A 21,658-nucleotide genomic window follows, 5' to 3' on the forward strand; every position below is an offset into this window, starting at 1 on the left:
CTGCCCCCCCCCCCTCGGTACGCCCATGATACCTAGTCTTGTAATTCACACTTTGTGTGGCTAGTCAAAAAACATTGTGCCTTTAAGTTTACGCTTTGTAAAGAAGATTGACTACATAAATGTAGCGACTAAATACTTTAATAATAAAGTTTAAAAAATTTAGGTCATTATGAATAGAGCAGAATTTCTAACATCTAATTTAATGAATCATCACATTTAGCGTTTAGCATTTCATGGCAATTAGCTTTTATGCTGAAACTTTATTCTGTGGGATAAATAATAGCCCCTTTGGGTATTTTCTGCTCCACTTTAAATGTATTTAATCTGGGGCAAATGTATTCGTGTTATCATAATGAAGCAGAGAGTTGCGCTTTCGTAGTTTTACGTATGGCCCGTGCGGTAGGGTCTCAAACGCCTCCGTGGTCCAGTGGTTCAGAGCATGGCTCTTGACTCGGAGTTCGGGGGTTCGAATCCTGCGTTGGAAACATGTTATTTCCAAGTTTGGTTAGGATAATGCAGGATATGGAATATAAGGAATGATCACCTGATTATCTGACAAGTAAGATAATCCATGCGCCGGATGGGTATGTAAAAAGTCGGTCCTGCGCCTGATCTCTCGCCAGTCGTGTTGGTCTTCCGTCCCACTGCTGGGTTATGAGAGTAAAAGGAATAGAAAGTGCTCTTGTGTACTGCGCACACACTTGGGCACTATAAAATTTCTCCTGCGTAACTGACCTGGTTTCAATGAAACCGGCCACCGTCACCGAAACCGGTGTGGGAGTTATTATTATATACTTCCCTGAGGAAGTAGGTAGGAAATTGGAGCCACAGAAGTATGTCGAAGTAAAGACATCACAAGGCCCCAGTTTGTTTGATGAATTTTACTTTTTATTTCTGTCAAATCCAGTGGGTATGAATGAACTAGAGGTATTTCCTGTAAGCAAGACAGACGATTCGTGGTCGCTCTCGAAAAAAAATCTCTTTAGAGTTTGCATTTGAGGAGAGTCACGCATAAATGAGATAACTTTTTTATTTTGAGTACGACAATTATATTTTTGTTTAAAAAAAAATAACAAATAAATATTTTTATGTAAATTCATTTTCATGTAAGCAATAGAATATTATTATTATGATACACAAAATATTTGTAGTTGATTTTTACACCTTACAAACGTCGTAGTCTATCTTCAATTTCGTAATCTTCGCGAGAAACTATAACATTAATCCAGACTTTTTTGTCCTAAGACTTGAAGTGAAACGACTTTCTATTATAACCCGATGAAATTAAGAACATTTTATAGTCCGGTAAGAAAAACTACAGGACTCGAATTATCTAATTCAAATAGTAATAACAATGTCTTACAACGAGATTGTATTTCACAGAATCCGTAAAGTTTTCTTAAACAATTCTCGAGTAACTTGAAATTAGGATGGAATTTTTAGCCAGACTTTAGGGAAACTTATTTCAATTATTAATTAAGTAAATAAAATCTGCCCACTCATCAAAACAACTCCTCAAGGCATTTTTTCGCCAAACAAGATAATTTCTCAACGTTTCTCTCTCGTTAAATGTAAACTTAATTATTATCACAAGCTTATTTCAGAAAAGGAAAATTTATTGTTAACCCGGCGACAATGACGCTGGGTCATATTTACCCGACATGTTTAATTGGATATATTTTGTCTTTGCGCCAATCGAATGTTTTCCAATCTTCGTATAGCTGGAGATACAACCTCCTTCCATCCGTCTAGCTGTTACACCTTGTGCCATAGCTCGTGTGCAGCAAGATACAAGCACGTCAAGTTAAATTGGGTCATTATGACCCGGCGTCATCGCCGGTGTAGTATTTTCGTGACTAACTTTTATTAGTATTAAAATATTGTTTTGTCTTATATTTTACGTTTTAAAGGAGAATATCATTGACAAATAGCCCAGAAAGGATTTAAGAGTTGTTACAAGAGTTGGACTTTGACGATGACGAGTCTCAGGCTGCATTGGACATTGAACTTGAGGACCACGTATCTAGGCAAAAGTGAAAAAAATCCTGGAACTTACAAAAGATGTGAAGTCTGTTCATCTAAAAAAGATTAAAAAACACGTTACACATGCACACCATGTCTAATCTTTATATGCTAGGGCATGATTACATATTATTATGATAACTGTAGTAGTTCTATGACTCTGAATAAGGAAGTAGATTTCTTTTTACTTTCATGTTAGTAAGTTAACCTCTCTTTAAATTCATCAGTAAATTTTTTCCTTCATAAGTACGAAAATTTTGCGGAAATATAAAATTAACGTACCTACACGTTAAGTTTTCAAGGTTGATTTTGCATCTGCCGTAAAAAGCCAATAAAAATATTTATTTTAAAGCACAGGGTTTTTTTTTAATTTTATGCATAATTAGGGTCCCCTTTTTAAATAAATAATAAACAAAATTGTGGTAGCTTACTTAGCTTCAATAAAAATTTATCTACAAAGTTCGGGTCAAAATGACCCGACGTCATAGTCCATGTAATTATTTTCACGTCATTGACGCCGGGTTAAAAATAGGAAGCAAAAACAATTAAATATTAGTTAAAACCTTCTGCTTCTTATTAACAAAGAACTAGGGAAAAAAGGCAATTACTCTTCGAAAAACCGGCCAAGTGCGAGTTGGACTCGCGTATGAAGGGTTCCGCAGCATTAAAAGGTTTTTGATTTATTTTTATATTTCAGTTGATTTTAGAAAGTTAAATTAAGGTTTACCATTTATGACGTATAAAAAAAATACTTGCTAGATCTCGTTCAAACTAATTTTCATTTGTAGTTTTTATAGTAATGTACATCATATATTTTTTTTAGAATTATCATGAATACTTTAGAAATTACAGGGGGGTGCCACACCTTTTACCACTTTGGAAGAATCTCTCTCGCAAACTATTCAGGTTAGAAAAAAATGATATTAGAAACCTTAATATGATTTTTGAAGACCTATCTATAGAATATGTCCCACACGCATAGGTTAGATGATTTTTTTTTGTTTCAGTTGTACCTATGGAGACCCCTAAAACTTTTATAATTTTTCAATTTTTTTAAAGCTTTTATTTAACTTGCTCTGTATGTATTTAAGTATGTATGTTACGGTGGAATTTTGGAACTCAATTTTGAAGTAGATATAAATATATTACGGTTATTTAACCGATTGAGCTGAAATTTTGCATACACGTTTAGTTAGGATGACCATGCACGATGTGGTATGTAACATCACTCTAAATCCAATATGGCCGACCATCCATGATGGCGAAATAGTTATTTTCTATGCAGTCCTACAATATGAATATTAAATGCAGGGGCTTTTTGAGAGTAACTCAAAAACGAATGTAATGTCATTCTACATCCAAAATGGCGGCGCATCCAAGATAGGGGAATAGTTATTTTAATGCACTACTGCAATATGGACAAGCTTTTCTTATCATGCAAATTGTACAGTATATTGTGGTTATACCTTAATATACATTTCAAGGAGAAATTTATTTTCGTCTTTTAAGAGTGTTTTTAAAATAAAAGCTTTTTTTCAAAAAGTTTTTTTAATATATAATTTATTGTATCAAAATGTTAATGCGGTTTATATACACTACATCTACTTACCAAGTTTCAATAGTATAGCTCTTATAGTTTCGGAGAAAAGTGGCTGTGACATACGGACGGAGAGACAGATAGACAGACATGACGAATCTATAAGGGTTCCGTTTTTTGTCATTTGGCTACGGAACCCTAAAAACCAAAGAACCATTGCAACACAAGCTGAAATCGCATTCATAAAATTAATGTCATAGTAACAAAGCTTAATTTATTGCAGAAATTAGAAGAGTTTCTAGACTAGGTATATTACCTCTGTTAAAATCAGACCGCTTTACAATCTATCATAATTAACTGAAATGTATTTCTGTGGGAGGATTCACAATTGAAGGCATTAGTGAATAAAGTAGGTCAGTAAGAGTTTGAAAACTGACGTTTTTTTTGGATAAATGGAGGCTTTAGGACCGGGAAAATGACGAAGGGTTCCGTACTGTTATACAGCTAAAATAGGCAAAAATTGTGTTATTTTATGGAAACCTCCCTTTTATTTTAATTTTATTTTAATATTATTCTTAATTATTGATGTAGGCTTTCCTGAAAATATAAAGTCCCTACCTGTTACCATTATTAATATCGACCAAAAAAGGGTAAAAAAAATCACATTTGTTGTATAAAAACAAAATTAAATTAATATTTAAAGGGATGCCTCCCTTTAAATATTAATTTAATTTGTTTCTAGTGTTTGTTGTTATAGCGGAAACAGATATACACAATCTGTGAACATTTTAGAAGTCAAGCTATAGCGGTTCTTGAGATACAGCCTGGAGACAGACAAACGGACGGACAGACATCGCGGTCCTTTACCCTTTCGTACGGAACCCTAAAAATGTAGATTCTATGCAGCTAGATATATTAGCTAGATGATGAAGTAGGTAAGTTACAAGGTTTGTTCAAATTATGCGAGCAAAAATGAGTAATTGTGTATTTCAAAAAAATTCACACCGGATCGGCAGCGGCCGGCAGCGGCGCGAAGATGCGCGGCGAGGCGCGGCGAGGCCGGCAGAGGCGGCTCGCGTCGCCGCGGGCGGGCGCTTGTGGACGCTCGCGGCCGCTGGCGGCCGCGCGCTACCTTCAGAAGGCCGCACAGTGGATCGAAAATCGAGTTTCATAGACATAGGAACTTGAATTTCCAGATGTCTTTTTTTGGGCTGAAATATGTTTTCCTAGTTGTTATTACATAATAAAATGTAAAAAGACTCATCTACGTGTAATAATAAGGGAGTAATATATTTTTTAAGAAATTTTAGTATGGAGCCGACATGAAAAATGAGCATAATATCTCTGGAATCGCATGGTTGGCCGTTATATCCTCACACACTATTATAGTACTAATTATTACTCACATTTTGGCATATTTTGTATTACGGCACCATTTGTACTTCATTTTGGTTAATTAAAATCTGTCCATTGGTACTTTATTTTGGTTAATTAAAAACTTAATTCAAAAAGGAAAGAAATTATTATGATGATATAATGTATCAACCCTCTCTTTTTCCAGTGTCCCCAGTAACAATTTAAAACTTCCAACTGAATTAAATTAAATTGTCTGAAACTACTTGACATATTCTATTGTTTTTTTGTTAAATGATTTTAACTCCCTTATTATTACACGTAGCTGCGTCTTTTTACATTTTATTATGTAATCACAACTAGGAGACCATATTTCAGCCCAAAAAAATGACATCTGGAAATTCAAGTTCTTATGTCTATGATACTCGATTTTCGATCCACTGTGCACCGCGCGTCCGTCGGCGGAAAGTGCTCGCGGCAACTCGCGACGTCGCGCGCGGTCGCGGTAAGCCGCGAGCACTTTCCGCCGACGGTCGAGCGGCGCCGCGCGGCCGCCCGCGGTGCCTCGAGCACTTTTGAAGTTTTCAAGCGATACTAGTAGTTATAAGTATGTAAATAAAGTTTAAAATTATTTCACACTAAAAGTGCTCTTCGCGCCGCTGCCGGCCGCTGCCGATCCGGTGTGAATTGGGCCTAAAAATGCTTTTTCAATTAATTATAAACAATTAAAAATTCATGAAATTTAAATAAAGTCATGTGACTTATAAACGCGCCATGATTGAGATGTGACGTCACAATGTTAAATACATTTCAATAGTATACGGCAATATTACCCTTATTTCGTTTACCTTTAAGGTCAAAATTGTTTGCGCTAACTCTAATATGCCATGTACGTAGCTAAACTTTTTAGTAAATAAACAAAACGGGCACCCGTTTTGTTTATTTACTAAAAAGTTCAAATCTATTTATCTATTTTCTCTATCTATTTTCAGTACTGAAGGTGTGTTTTGGTTTTCAGTTTTAATAAATTTAAGGCTCTAGATGTAAGCATTTGGGTTTAGACGCATCTATTAAAACATAGTTTGTTAAACAATTCGTGGTATGATAGTACTACTGTTTTTATTGTTCTGTGGTGAAAAAAACATTATGACGTCACACGCCCTTGGATTAGTGCCGGCACACGGAGCTGTAGGCGTGTCTTCCAATTTTTATTTTAAAATAACTTTTGAATTATTGCGAAAAAAATAATAAAACAAAAATGTTTTGTTATAAAACTTATATTATATGATATTTCCATTTATCAACAAAAAATGTTGAAATACTCAATTGCCCATATTATGATGTAACATTTTAGTTACTCACTTCATCCACTCATGCATTAAATTCCCGAATCGTATTCGAATCAAATTCAGAAACTTACTGCTCGGTTATTAAAGCTTGACCGCTGTAAAGTCGACCCTCGCAGCATACTCGTAGCATACATTTAGTATGCTACGAGTATGCTACGAGGGTCGACTTTACAGTGGTCAAGCTATAGTCGACGGTTAATTGCAACTTAATTTTGACTAATAACAGCGCAGTGTCCTTAAATCCAGTCCAATTATAGAACTTGTAAATAAACCTACGAATAATAAAAAAATAAACAGATTGTTAAATATTCTCAGTTAAATTATTAAAGCACTAATACGCTTAAGAAATTTTATAGAAGATACTTAAGTACCACTCAAGGAATATCTAATTAATACTTAGTCCAAATAAAATTCTGTCTTAAAATATTAAATAAGTTCCAGTAAAAGAAAGTGAATTTTCTTTCTCATAATAAAATTTAATTAGATATCCAGGAAGAATAATTAATAATAAATAATTTTATGATGCTTAAATATACTTAATCATACCTAACTTTGTTTGCTGGGTCATTTTCACTAACAGTAACTGTTGACTTTTTGTTGACCATTCAAAAATCTTTTTGCAGAGACAGAGTTACTGCAATAGGTTATGAACTTATTGCAGTAACTCTGTCACTAACACGTGAACTGTTATTTCAGTGACTTTGCCATTTATATGAACTCTTTTAGCATTTACTTTGCCGCTTACATGCACTATTGTTGCAGTAATGTTGCGACTTACACAATCTTTTATTGCACAACGTGAACTGTTGTTGCAGTGACTTAGCCGCTAACACGAACTGTTGCAGAAACTTTGCCACTAACATGAACTGTTATCGCGGTGACTTTGACATTGGCATAAACTATTGTTGCAGTGTCTATGTGACTAACGTGATCTGTGGTTCCAGGGACTTCCCCGTCGTGGGAGCAGTTCGTGCGGGAATCGCTGGTGCAGGCGGCGTGGCCGGTCGCGCTCGTGCCGCCGCCGCGGAGAGCCCTCACCGTCGACCATCAGTAAGTTTATTCATCATCGTCGTTCATCATTATTTGTCATATTGTTCTATGTAATATTATCAAAGCTCCTCATAATCCAAGGGAAATATAAAACCAAACTTGCACACCTGCGAAGACTTGGCAGTCACGCAAAATTCATAATTTTAAATAAACTTTAAATAAACTCTAAAATACCATACGCATTTGCGAGAAAGGCGAGGGCACGCTCACTTTGATCCGTGTCCAAAAACCGAAACTGTCCCGGGTTGGGTCCAAGAAATCATAAACTTACACCAGTTAAGCCAAACAGTTCCTTTACAGTGTTGTGTTTTAGGAGATTTTACGGGGCGGGACACACGTGTAAACGTACTATGAATAATATATTTATATCATTTTTTTACAAGGTATCTAACGACTACGGCATGCTTTTACAAATCCCGAATAAACAAAATTCATCAATTATTAAAACCTTTTACGAAAATTGCTGGAATATTTCCCTCGTTTCGGGAACATTTTCCTGAATTAGAATTTATAGACACTCGTATAATTTACTTATTTTAATTACTTACTAATAAAAGTAATAATTTTTGTTACAGTTTACACTAAATTCTTGTTAAAGAAACTCTTAATTTTTTGAGATACCTGTTACACATTAAACGCTAATTTTAGGTGACTAATCAAAAATGCCTACGATTTTGGCTTATATTTTGCGTTTAAAATAAAAATGAAGATTTTTAATTTATACTGAATACTGATCAATGACTTTTCTTTTTAACCGATTTCCTAAATAAAGTGAAGATTCTATATAATATATTCATCTATTTTATAATGTAACTTGCAAAAAAAAATGCAATACATTTAGTCTTCATCTCCAGTTATAAAAATATTATAATGTTCATCGGAACAGCCGTTCGCTATCCGAAACCTCAACTATCATAGTAAACATCAAATCCGATCAGCAGTTTTCCATCCGTCCATTCTCACAAGTTCTACGATTATGAAAGTATTTAGAGATCAGTTAATTATTGTTGAAAGTACCAGAGGGTTCCGGTCAATTCATTCCGCATCGACCGCACACGGTACCTTCATTTATCTCCCCGCGCCGAACGTATAAATTGCCGGCAATTTAAACGGTACTCGGATGAAATTTGTTCGTTTAGTTAGCACTTAGCTTTATTTATTGGCTTCTCTCATTTGTGTTGTGAAATTCTACGGAGAGTCCTACAGAGTATGCAGTTGATTAATTATTATTATTGAATTAATAGTAAAAAGTACTTAAAAAATAATTGAAACTAAAACTATTACCTACTCCATCTACCTGCTTCTGATTAATGTCGCTGCGGGTCCCAAGACAGCTTTAGCATAGCTCTCGGGCTCCCTGAGATCATATCAAAGGGTTTTCGTGGTTGGATACCGCTGTCGATCCTGGCGACAGGAGATACAGCGATGGAAATGTGTGGTGAGCCAAAGCCCGTTTAAAAAAATTGAAACTAAAACTTGTAAATAAACCTATCCGTTTTATTGATATAGTTCCTAAGGTAATTTTTTCATAACCTAAATAATCGTTTTATATTTCACAATTCAATTTTGCCAAGATTTTGTCAATTATTCATAATTTTACCCTTCTGTACCGAAAAACCATTTAATTAAAACAAAGCAAAGATTTGACAATAGCTGAGAGGAATTCACTTTTATAATTAAATTTAAAGCACACTCTCAATTAACTAGAACAATGAGATAGTGAAATGTTCTATCAACCGAACACCCGAACCCTTAAAATCACAGAATACGTTTTCACGAGATATTTTAATCAACAGTACTGTCTATGATAGGCAGGTGTTTTAACAATAATAGGGAATATAACATTTATGACAATTTTGCTATTAAAACGTTAAAAAAATATAAAAGAAGGGCCACTGCAAGGTTAGTATTTTATAAAATATTGTTTTATTACAAAAATTACGAATTAAAAGTAACAATTGACATAAAATATATTATGTCTCTAATGTCTAATGTGAGCTATTCCTATCTCTAGTAGGGCAAAACCAGAGATAGATCAAATATTGGGAACGGCCGTAAAACGATCAAAATGCCTCCATCCTAAATTGACAACTTTTTGATGGGTACGATCAGGTGGGGCCATTGTCAATGATTGTCAAACAGTAATGACGTCATATAGACTATAGATCCGTTTTGGTGCCAAAATTTAAATTGACAATTTTAAACCGCATTTTCTGCAGTAAATTCCAGTGTTTTAATTTTTTAATATACTTGTGGTCTATTCTACATGGAGTTCTTAAAAGTAAACACAAAAATAAAAATATCGCATATTCCCTATTATTGTTAGGCTAAGTACTCACATACGGTTTTACTCGATCGAGCAATCATGTAGAGTAAAAACCACGGCTCGGGCTTTCGTAAATACATTCGGCATTACTCGATAGTTTTACTCCAAATCAAGTAAAAATTATCGTCTGGACCACAAAACTCACACTTGAGTTCGCGTCGGGTAAGTTCGAAGGAAATTATATTTATTTAATTCCATCGAGCTGGCTCGATGCGAGCCTTCGAGCTATGAGTTTTGCGATCCACACGGTAATTTTTACTCGATTTGGAGTAAAACTATCGACTGAAACCATATGTGAGTACTTAGCATTATGTATGTGACTACCGAAGATTCTCCGGGACAAAAAGCATCTTAATAATGTGATACTTTTACGGCCTTTTCCAATATTTGATCTATCTCTGGTTTTGCCCTACTAGAGATAGGAATAGCTCTCATTAGACAGAGACATATATTTTATGTCAATTCAATGTTAGCTACGATCGGTCGTATGTCAAACCAGAAATAGTTTGAATATTGGGAACGGCCGTTAGTGAACAAAATTTTGCAAGAAACGTTAATATTATGTGTCAAAAAACATCCTATATTTCCCCAAAACTTAAATATCCTAAGATCCGACCGTAAAATTCTGCATGAATCGTTTTTTTCGATCAAATATATTTTAAAATAATCTTTAGAACGTATAGAATGGATTAATGTTGGGTTGCCTTGTTAAAAGTAGCCGCAAGTACCTCTGATTGAGCAAAATGAAAGCCCGTAATACAAACTTGCGTGTAGTCAATAGAAAAGTAAGAGAATTAAGAAGGAATGACCAACATAAATCCATTCTATACGTTCTAAAGATTATTTTAAAATATATTTGACCGAAAAAAACGATTCCTGCAGAATTTTACGGTCGGATCCAATACTAAAAGTAGTAATGCGGATGCACCAAACGTGTCATTTGATTTAACGGCTTTAGTCATAAAGCACTAAACATTTTCCCTTTCACATTCGTAATACAGATTCATTTAAATAATTACATAATAATTATTGTATATAATATATTTCATTGTTGTTAATTGTATTTCATAAAGAGTTATTTATCCCTCACAAAGTACAATTAACGTTATTAATAATACATTTTTGTATTTACTCGGTGTGTATCTATGTAATCGTGTTTGCAGGGTGTTCCAATTTAATTCGTATTTGCGTATGTAAATACAGCTCATACGAGTTTGCGAACGGCTTCCATACAATTACATACAGCCCGGTCGAGTGCAACGTTGCGTACCGCTTCCACGAGGTACGGGCACGTGTACGAATATATTATTATGTATAGGGTAAAGTATCCAATTGTTGACAGTCATCCTATTATTGGCATTGAGATTATAGTTTGAAGTTACTAGAAGAATTAAAATGAGTCTACGAAGAAATTACTGAAAATAATACGACTTGCTGTTATATTCAGAACTCTTAATAACCCTCCTGGCAGTCGGGTAAAAAGTTATTGATTGAATGTTTTACTTTATTGACTTATGCAGTATGTAACAATACAAAGTTATTTTTTTTTTTTATGAGATAAGGGGGCAAACGAGCAAACGGGTCACCTGATGGAAAGCAACTTCAGTCGCCCATGGACACTCGCAGCATCAGAAGAGCTGCAGGTGCGTTGCCGGCCTTTTAAGAGGGAATAGGGAAGGGTAGGGATGGGAAGGGAAGGGAATAGGGTAGGGTAGGGAATAGGGGATTGGGCTTCCGGTAAACTCACTCACTCGGCGAAACACAGCGCAAGCGCTGTTTCACGCCGGTTTTTTGTGAGAACGTGGTATTTCTCCGGTCGAGCCGGCCCATTCGTGCCGAAGCATGGCTCTCCCACGTATATTTTAGGGTATTTCACAGAATGTAACTAAACTAAGTGATAATATTTTGGGGTGTGTACCTTAAACAGAGTTCATCGTGAAAGTAGCAGGGCTAACAGAGCATTTTTTTGTGATTTGTATGTGCATGTGTCTCAGCGTCCAAATGCTCTTTTAGCGCTGCTGCTTTCCCAATGAATTATTTAATATAAGAAACACGTACACACCCTCAGTATTATCACTTTGTGTCATCACGCCCTTAATAATAACGAGAAGAATGAAGGCATAAAATATATCCAGTGCAAAGGGACTCCTTTTTTAATGAAAACAATTAAAATATTTTTCTTTTACGGACACCTCTAATGGCTTATGGCGTCTTTTTAAATCATTTAGCAGAATTTTCTAATTAAAGCTTAAATTAAAAAAGGGTAAAACAATTTTTAAAGGGTAAAACAATTTCACTCGATAACGTCTTTAGCGTAAGAAATCTTTGCTAAGATAGATGAATTTTTCTTCAACAATTTCTACCCAACAATAAATTCCCTCGACAGTAAACGATAAACGGAGCTGTAACTGTCATATTCTCAAGAGTATTTCAAGGTGTCCATGTAAAAACAAACCGTAAATGTTGTCGCGAAAATAACGTGAATAGTAGATACAATGTAAATATCATGCAGTAGAGTAACTCGGCCGGCTCATAAGGTGACTAGACCGGTCACACTAGAACAGTGCACACGTGTGTGTGTACAAGTCAAGAAGGGAATGCGAAAACGAGGCATTATAACTTTGATTGATTAGAACAATGAACATAGCATTTATTGCTTATGGCCACATTTTTGACGTTGTCTCGAACTTTTTGCGACACAATTTAAAAGGTTATAATGTCAATATTTTTGACTTTTTTACTTTTTAAATTGACTTTGAAAGTTTAAATGTCAAAAATATCGTGAACATAAGCAATCAAGGTCACATTCTTCAAAGTTACTTAATAAGGGGGTTGGCCTGCGATCAGTGCGATCGCATCAATCGGCTTCCATTAAGCTCGGAGATAAGTAATAACGTATACGACGGTAGTGTTTTGCTACTTTAAGTAATTATCTCTTATCACACTAATGGAGTTTGATTGAGGCTGTTTAGTAAGAAAATGACATACTGTATGTAATAATACTGTGGTAGAGATATGCAATAAAGATGAAACGGGTCTGTATTTCCTGAAGTTCAATATACAGTAATTCATTACAATACGTTGGAAAACGATATTTACTGTGATATCCTACTGTAAATATGGAAACTCGATCTTACTAGTATTTTTTTCTCAAAAGTACACTCCTTTGCTCGCAAAAAATCACACATTTGAACCCATTTGATTGATTTTTAAATTTTCAAGAATACGTTATTAGTACAGTTCCGTACAATACTATCCTAATCCATAGAGCATTTTTTTTTAAATGAAATAAGGGGGCAAACGAGCAAACGGGTCACGTGATGGAAAGCAACTTCCGTCGCCCATGGACACTCGCAGGAGAGCTGTAGATGCGTTGCCGGCCTTTTAAGAGGGAATAGGGTAATAGGGGAGGGTAGGAATGGGAGGGGAAGGGAATAGGGGAGGGTAGGGAAGGGAATAGGGTAGGGGTTTGGGCCTCCGGTAAACTCACTGTTTACCGGAGGCCCAAACCCCTACCCTATTCACACAAGCGCTGTTTCACGCCGGTTTTCTGTGAGAACGTGGTATTTCTCCGGTCGAGCCGGCCTATTCGTGCCGAAGCATGGCTCTCCCACGTATGAATTCAATTTATTTTGCATGACCGTCCGTAGCGACCGACTATGGATTAGACGTTTGGTTCACAGTAGAGATGGTGTGGGTTCCATCCCGGGTGGAGGCGTGAATCAATAAGACATTTTCAGATCGCAAGTACATAATACGGTTGAAGGAAAACAACATGAGGAAACCCGCACATAGTTAGTCCCAGACGTATTTATTAGACTTGCAAATGTGATATCAGCAGAAATATTTTCAGAGAATCATTATCATTGCTACTTTTAGAATAATATAAGGTACAGTACTCCCAAATTAGTAATGCGCATGAATGACCGTGAATAATGAACGAACGAATGAACAAAAGCTACAAGGATATCGTGTCGAACTTTGACTAAACGCAATGCATTTAGAAAATGCAATATCGTCTACCGTCGCTCGGGAAATACGACCGTTGTCGTAAAATTTTGAAAATTTCTATGCGCATTATCACTTTGGGAGCGGGTGGATTTTGACGCATTCGATTATTGAATATGCCAAACGAAAGTTGAATAAAAAGATGATGACAAAAATTGACGATAAAATTGCATAGTGTGGACATATCTATTGACCTTTTGTTATAAAACTTGCATTCTATCATTTTATACCTCGACTGACAATAGACAAGGCGACATCGTATTTAGCGCACATAAAATATTGCAGTAAATGATTCCTCAAATCAATTACCGGTTGCGAGATGCGACCACCAGTGGCTCGTTTCTCCATTTTACCTATAGACAAAATAGCAGGACAATAGATATTCCTCCCAATTTATTCCTCTATGACACATGTCACAACATAACGAGGTTTCCATTTGCGATGATGTATACAGACCGTATAGTTTTACATACAATAACTCTTATGTAGAAGGCATAGGGTTCATTGTTATAGCCTCCAAGACTGAAATTTCCAGAACAATAGAGGTACGAAACTGTTTTGTTCCTGGCGACAGTAAAGATAATATTGTAAGCAAAAACGTATACAGGTTGTAACAAAACTAAGTGATAATACTTTAAGGTATGTGTCCCTTATATAGAGTTTCCTGTGAAATTTAGCAGCGCTGAAAGAGCAATTTCTTTTTGTGATTTAAATGGGCAAGCGTCAGCAACTTTCCCATATAAAAGATAAAAAAGTTTTGACACCGCGTAGCATGTCAAAATAGCGTAGTATGCCTCTATGGCGTAACATAATATTATGATCTAGATAACGTAGCATGCCTCTACGGCGTAGAATACCTCTACGGCGTAGCATACCTCTACGGCGTAGCATTCCTCTACAGCGTAGCATATACCTATACGGCGTAGCATACTTATACGGCGTAGCATGCCACTACAGCGTAGCATACTTATACGGCATAGCATGCCACTACGGCGTAGCATGCCACTACTGTTGTCCCTACGGCACGGCACGGCGTAGCATATTAGCGTAGAAAAAGCAAGGTTTCAAAAGCCTACAAGAACTTCAATTACAGCACAGCGCACATTAATAAGCGAAATTGCAAACTAAAAGGCAGAGGGAGTGATTTAAAATGGTAAATAAATTGCCACATTCCACTACAGACAGCATTGTGAGGAACTTTGTAGTTTGTGAGTTATACTTTAGAATTCTGAAACTAGAACTAAACACGGTGGAAATTAGAAAACCTACGTCGTTTGGTCGAGTTATGTCAATTTAATGCGTCGCGTCGACTGGGTTTGATATAACGCGACCAAATGACGTAGGTCCGCTTTTTGTCTATGAATCTGTATATTGATTAAAGAAGTCTTTAAAGCCAGTCCACAAGTCGCGTAGCGTCGACGCTGCGTTGCCGTTGCGTTGTTTTACATACAAATAACCCAGGTGTTCACACGGCGCGCTCCGTCGTGACAGCAGCGCGCAACGCACACCACATGACGGACAGCAGCCCCCGAGACGAAACAGGAGGGGGTGTTGACGTTGAGACTGCTTCGTAATAACCACAGGTAATAACGCTGCGATGACGCCGCACCGGTGTGGTCGGCTATGCGTCAAACGGCAGCGCTGAGTCGACGCAACGCTGACGCATCACGCAACGCCCGAGTGGACAGGCCCTTACGTAGCATTCTTTAAGTGAAGTAACAACTTTTCGAACACAGCCTGGGAGAGGTTAAAAACAACATAGTCAGCTTAAATGTAAGTAGTTAATGCAAAAGCTGTGATATAAATGGAAAAGTAATGTAACACCGTGAATGAACAAAATGTCAAATGTAAATAGTCAATGTAAAAAAGTTGGATGGAAAAGCAATGTATAAAAACAGTGTATAAACATAATGTAAATTAATATAATATTAAGGGGGAACAAGAGGTCCCAAGTCCCATTAAAAAAAAAAACATAGTCAGCTTCGTGTACCTAAAGAGGTTTAACTAGTCAATACTTTTCGGAATAACATTTTTCGCATGATTGTCGCAACATGTGTTGGCATCGGAAAATATCTCATTGGTACTAACAGAGAGGTGGAATCATAGGCAGAGTGCGAACCTATGTAATTTGGTCGCGTTGTATCAAACTCAGTCAACCGATTACCACAAAAATTCAATAGACATATTCGCAGAAATTGATTCAATAGATGGCAGTAGGTCTGCCATCTATTGAATCAATTTCTGCGATCTTTTCGTGTAGGTACCCTACACGAAACTATTTCAATGATACATGCCACATAATAGAATGGAATCGAAATCGAATTTCTAGTTCGAATAAAAGGTCTAATAGCCAAAATCATGCAACTGGACCATGAAAAAAGAACCGGTAGTAGGCCTCAATAACATTCTAAAAGAGTTAATTTTTAAGCAATTACAAAATTCAATTCAATTACTTTGTAAAAAGATTCGCGTGGGGCAGGAAGGGGTCACGACACACGTCCCATCTCGCACCACGCATGATGTAAGTCATTTTCTGTCGAGTTTATGGTAAGTGGGCTGTCTCACGTCAAACCGCTAAGCCATTATGCAGCCAGGATAGCTAATTAAAGCTATAATATGGCTTTTAAGCCATTAATTTTGAGAATAATGGAACTAGTATTTAATCTTTTATCTATGATAACATTATAAAGGGGTATCATTAATGTTTGTCTATTGGGAAAATTCTGATAACGATATGATGACTTTTTCTTAAACAAAATGTGCGATCGCGACGAGATTACTATAATTTAAAATCGTTAGAATAAAATAAATGAGTTTATTTCTACTGAAGGCAAAGCCAAAAAATGATGTTGGTAGTCTACGCAAAATATGTGTGTAGTATAGAACTACGAGTATAATTATTATCCTAAAATGCAATATGGTATTTAGTAAACTAGAATTAAGCAAAATAATGTATGTGTTCATTAAAATACATTTATTCACAAGAAACATAGTGGTTGATATTATATAGAATCTTAGTTACAGAATGTTTCCTCAATTGACATTCAAATATTAGTCAAGAGAGAGAAAATAATTAAAGTACATAAGTCTAATCAATGGAAGTTATTTCGAACATTCAGCTTGATAAATATATTTTACTTTTGCATTGCATTAAGTTAAATTTTAAATCAATGTTACTCTTTACTATCGTCCACTATAATTACGATCAACTATCCTAATACTTTGTGAATTCGAAGTAAAATTCGAGAAGGAACGCCAAATAATGAATTAGTCCGGTAACATTAGACAACTATAACGAGTACTCAGATAAAGCTTGGGTTTCGGGATATCGACAGGTTTCGAAGTGTTGCTGATTAATTGGAGTTCCTTAACCAACCTTTAAGAAAAAAATCCGAAATATGGAGTATTCATATTAATACAACAAAGGTCGGATCAGAGGGCGTATAGCGTAAATAATACCGAGCAATGCTCGGTCAAATAGCTAGTAGATCATAGCACAAGAATAGCGCCATACATTGTTACGGACACGTTCATACTGTACTGTACTATACGATATATATGGTGAGCGATATTCTTGTTCTATGAGCTATTATAATATACTATGTATACTATTCTATTATTATAGCGTAGTCTCAAACCAGCTTAACAGAATATTGACAGATACGTTGTCAAACATCGAACAAAACTTCTTTTTACAGAAAATATGCTGCATTCCATACATTAGATGAGCACACTGACCTCCATTATACAAGTATGTTGGACTTTCGATACCCTTTGAAATGACTGCTGGTTTTTGTGCCTATTTGAAGCGGAATCAGCGCCCCCAATGCGGGGGAAGAGAACTAAATTTGACTTTGAATATGATTTTTCTACAAATATTATTTGTGAGTAACTCAATAAAGTTGTTTAAATATTATTTTATGTTTCACATTATACAATATACACGTATGTATTATTATTGTTTTCAAGAACTCCCAAAAATATTATACATTGAAACACAACATGCGTGGTCAAAGAAAACTTTGGACAAAGTCAAGCCTCAGGCATTACATAAATTACAAAACAGGATCAAGAAAATACAAAAAATATATATAACGGCGTGCGCGATTAACTTGTCTATTGGCAACTTATTTTGAGATAAGTTTCATAATTATCACCTCCCGACTATTTTAATCAAAATAATTAGGTTTTAAGCTATATTTTGCATTGTAAATACTTAAAAACAAAAGTTTAAGTGTTAAAAACTATTGTTACTCTTCAACCTTTAGCAGTATTTGTGTAAAACTGTGTAATTTTGTAATATAAAATTCAAGTCAAGTGCACCTGTCAACGACTGGACGAATTCAAATAATTGGAGCTGGATTATTCTCAAGGACTGCTTAATCCCGGGGAGTATTGCTTTTTTTTTTAATCTTTAAGTCACTTTTTACGATAATTGTAACAATAAATCCACTCCACACCTCTCACCCCAGTGAGATACGTCCACAATCACACTTGGCTAAGTTTATTTCTCTCTTGGCTTGACAAGTCGTGGAAGCGAAGTTGTAGATAAAAACAACAAGCTCAGACAAACAGAAACCCCAAATACTTTACATACATTATACAAGCAAAGAGACATCCTCAAAAATACTCAGAATTTAAGTTTGCAAATTCTGAGTTGTACAGTTATATTCATATAAACTATTCAATTTGTCTATATAACTGTCTTCCGCACCTTGTTCTTTGTTTCTTTGTTTATTAGTAATTCTCAATTTCAATTCTATTCCTTTCTTATCATTTTGCTTAGTCTTTCAATTTCCTTTGTAACTGTACATAAATTACATTACTTACATTAAAATATTGAGGCTGGCTTTTGCTTATAAAGTAAAAGGTGACTTGCAATATTAACTACTAAAGTCGTTTAAGCCTAACATACCAAAAAAAAAAAACAATTTCAGTGCTTGGGAATGGACAGCAAAATGATGACTCGCTCAGCCGTGGCCCGCCGTACTGAGGAGCAACTTCGTGTGGCCCTCGCAGAACTAAAACAATATAAGGACCAGTGCCAAATGCTGTTAAGGGAGAGAGATGATAATGAAAAAGAAATGCTATCTGTATTACAAAAGAATAAAGAGTTAAAATTAGAACTTAACAAGTTAAGCTTGGACTTTGATGACATTCAGAAACAAAACATGGAACTACAGAGCATCGTCGACGGCTTCGACCAATGCAGGGAGGAGTATGAAAACACTCTCAAGAACTCGGCTAACTTAAAAATCAAACTGAATAATGCTGAGGACTATATTCTAAAGCTTGAAGAACAAATCCATGTTCAAAGTGCCACCCAAACACAAACTTTATTTGATGAACTCATTTGTAACAAAAGTAAGTTTGATTCTAACAGAAAATCATGTAACGTTGACATTTCTACTATTGATTTGACGGGTGACGATACATTACCACTGTGTAAAATGAATAGTAAGAAAAAATTAAAGAAATACATTAAAATCAGAAAGTGCATCAAACAATACTGTAAACTGTCACTGAAAAATAAAAAATGTATAAATAACTTATCAAAACTTGCTAAAGAAAACCAAAAATTGAATAATAATTTGCTAAATTGTAAAATTGACTTAGAGCAAATTAAATGTAGCTATGAGGCCGATGTATGCAACCTTCAGGCCGAAATTTCAATACTCCTCGACTCCTTGGATAATTTGAAAAAGAAATATGAATTGTCACAGCAAGAAATGCAGGGGCATATATCAGCTATGAATGATCTGCTGGAAGTGACTCATTACAATGAGGAGCGGGTTTACTCTCTATTGAGGGTCAACGGCTTCTCAAATAAAACAGATCGCTCTGTCTTAAATAAAGTAGCAGATATATGTTCCAGTCAGAAGGTGCATACTGAATGCCCAACACACATTACTTTGTTCAGTGACGAGTTAGGTAAAGATTTGGGTGTATATTTGAATAGAATGTGTATCGGACAATCTATCTCTAATTTTTGTATGCCCGGAGCTACATACAGTGAAATTTTAAAAAGGGCCTTAACTATGAATTATTGTCCGAATACTACATTAATAATTTTAGTTGGGAGGAAAGGAAAGGTAAATAGGAAACAGATGACTGAATTTTTGGACCAGTTATTTAGTATTGAAAATCTTAAAAAAGTTATCTTGTTTACTTTTCCTTATATACGAATGTTGCCAAAGAGTGATAATAAAGAAAATTTTGCTAGATATCAGCTGAACAGCCTTATGTATACTGCTGTAAATAATAATTGTATAATTTTGAATGACTCACATAAGGAATGTCAGGTTATAGATATCAATAATTTAGATTTTAAGGTATCCACAATGAAAAGAGATAAGTTCTTCTTATCTAATTTTTATAAACGACGTATAGCCAAGTTGCTATTTAACTTTTTATATATAAACCCAGCCAAGTTTTTGGCTTCCCCGACTACTGCTTTTATTGAGCAGAATATTAGTCATAGTGTTAACGATTTGGAATATGTTCCAAATATTTATTTAAATTAGATAATAAGACAATGGAGGACATCTCTTGCACAAATGAATTAAGTTCAAGTCTAAATGTTGAAAATCCTACCAATAACTTGATAGACTCAATTAAACTGAGGAAAAATAAATGTAATTTGATTAATCTGGTGCATCAGAATTTACAAGGTATGGTAGGTAAAGAACTTGAAATTGAGTTATTTTTAAAGGAATTTAACATTGATATTATGTGTATATCTGAACATTGGTTCAGATCACATGAACTCATTTTCAATTTCAATGATCACCAGATAGCAAGTTCGTTCAGTAGAGAAAATGCCATTAGAGGAGGCTCTCTAATTTTAATCAGAAACAATTTGAAGTTTAAGGAACGTAAGGATATCGTGAGTCTCTCTACTGAACGAATAATAGAGGTGGCCTGCATAGAGCTGAGCCATCTAATCATTGTGGGCGTATACAGGCCTCCATCAGGGTTATACGATTCTTTTGAAGTAACAATGGAACAAATTTTGTCAAAAATATGTGCATCTAATAAAAAGGTTATTATATGTGGTGATTTTAACATTAATTTATTAGATTTAACCTCCACTACTGTTAGATTCACATCTTTATTTCAATCGTATAACCTTTACAGTTTGTTTCAGGAACCTACAAGGGTCTGTGAGACTACAGCCACTTGTATTGACAACATATTTACTAATCTTATTCCTGATAAAAAAGAAATAATTAATAAGCTAAGTTCTGATCACTGTGGACAAATAGCTTCTTTTAATATGAAATGTGACAGTGACGCGAAGAAAAATCTTGTGTTTATTCCTGTGACCACAAAACGTATTGAGCAATTTAGAAGTAAATTAAATTCAAATATCCATTTATTGGATAGGTCACATAGCTCTGATGAAGCTTTTAATAAATTATTTAAGGTGATAAGAACTCAATTTAATTCAATATTTACTTCTAAAACAGTTAGAAACAGTAATAAAAAAACTAAATTTATTGAATGGGCAACAAAGGGGATTAAAATTAGTAGAAAAAGATTATATGAACTATATGATGAAAGGTGTATTAACAATAGTGAAGTATTTAAAGCATATGTTAAAAACTACTCAAAAACCTTTAGAAAAGTTTGCAAAGCTGCTAAAGCCCTGTACATAAAAAACAAAATTAAACACTCTAAAAATAAAATAAAAACAACATGGCAGGTTATAGCTGGTGAGACTGGAAATGTATCCTGTCGCAGCTCTGATTTTGAACTATACTTTGAAAATAAAAAGATTACTAATGATCAAGAAGTTGCGACGGTCTTTGAAAAGTTTTTTGCTGACATTCCGGTCTCAACGACTAAAAATTTAAATTCTTCACCTGAAGCTGCCGAAAAGCTACTCAGAGACAATGTAAAGGAGTGTGATGTCAATTTTAAGTTTAGAGAAATTAACCCCAGAGATATTATTGATACCTTTAAATTGTTGAATATTAAAAATACTGCAGATCTCTGGGGCATGTCTACAAA

General features: G+C 35.2%; 1 protein-coding gene across 1 annotated transcript; it reads left to right on the plus strand.

Moving 5' to 3' along the window:
* Positions 1-6,255: 6,255 nt before the first annotated feature.
* Positions 6,256-20,317, plus strand: LOC121729805. Its single transcript, XM_042118433.1, has 3 exons — positions 6,256-6,265; positions 9,908-9,914; positions 18,575-20,317. The coding sequence occupies exon 3, from the start codon at positions 18,592-18,594 to the stop codon at positions 20,167-20,169; it is 1,578 nt and encodes a 525-aa protein (XP_041974367.1). The 5' UTR covers positions 6,256-6,265; positions 9,908-9,914; positions 18,575-18,591; the 3' UTR covers positions 20,170-20,317.
* The last annotated feature ends 1,341 nt before the right edge of the window (positions 20,318-21,658 follow it).

This window comes from Aricia agestis, chromosome 8 (assembly GCF_905147365.1).
Source record: "Aricia agestis chromosome 8, ilAriAges1.1, whole genome shotgun sequence".
NCBI classification, from domain to species: domain Eukaryota; kingdom Metazoa; phylum Arthropoda; class Insecta; order Lepidoptera; family Lycaenidae; genus Aricia; species Aricia agestis.

Coding starts and splice junctions, on each gene's coding strand:
- LOC121729805 (XM_042118433.1), top strand. CDS start 18,592: ATGGACAGCAAAATGATGACTCGCTCAGCCGTGGCCCGCCGTACTGAG.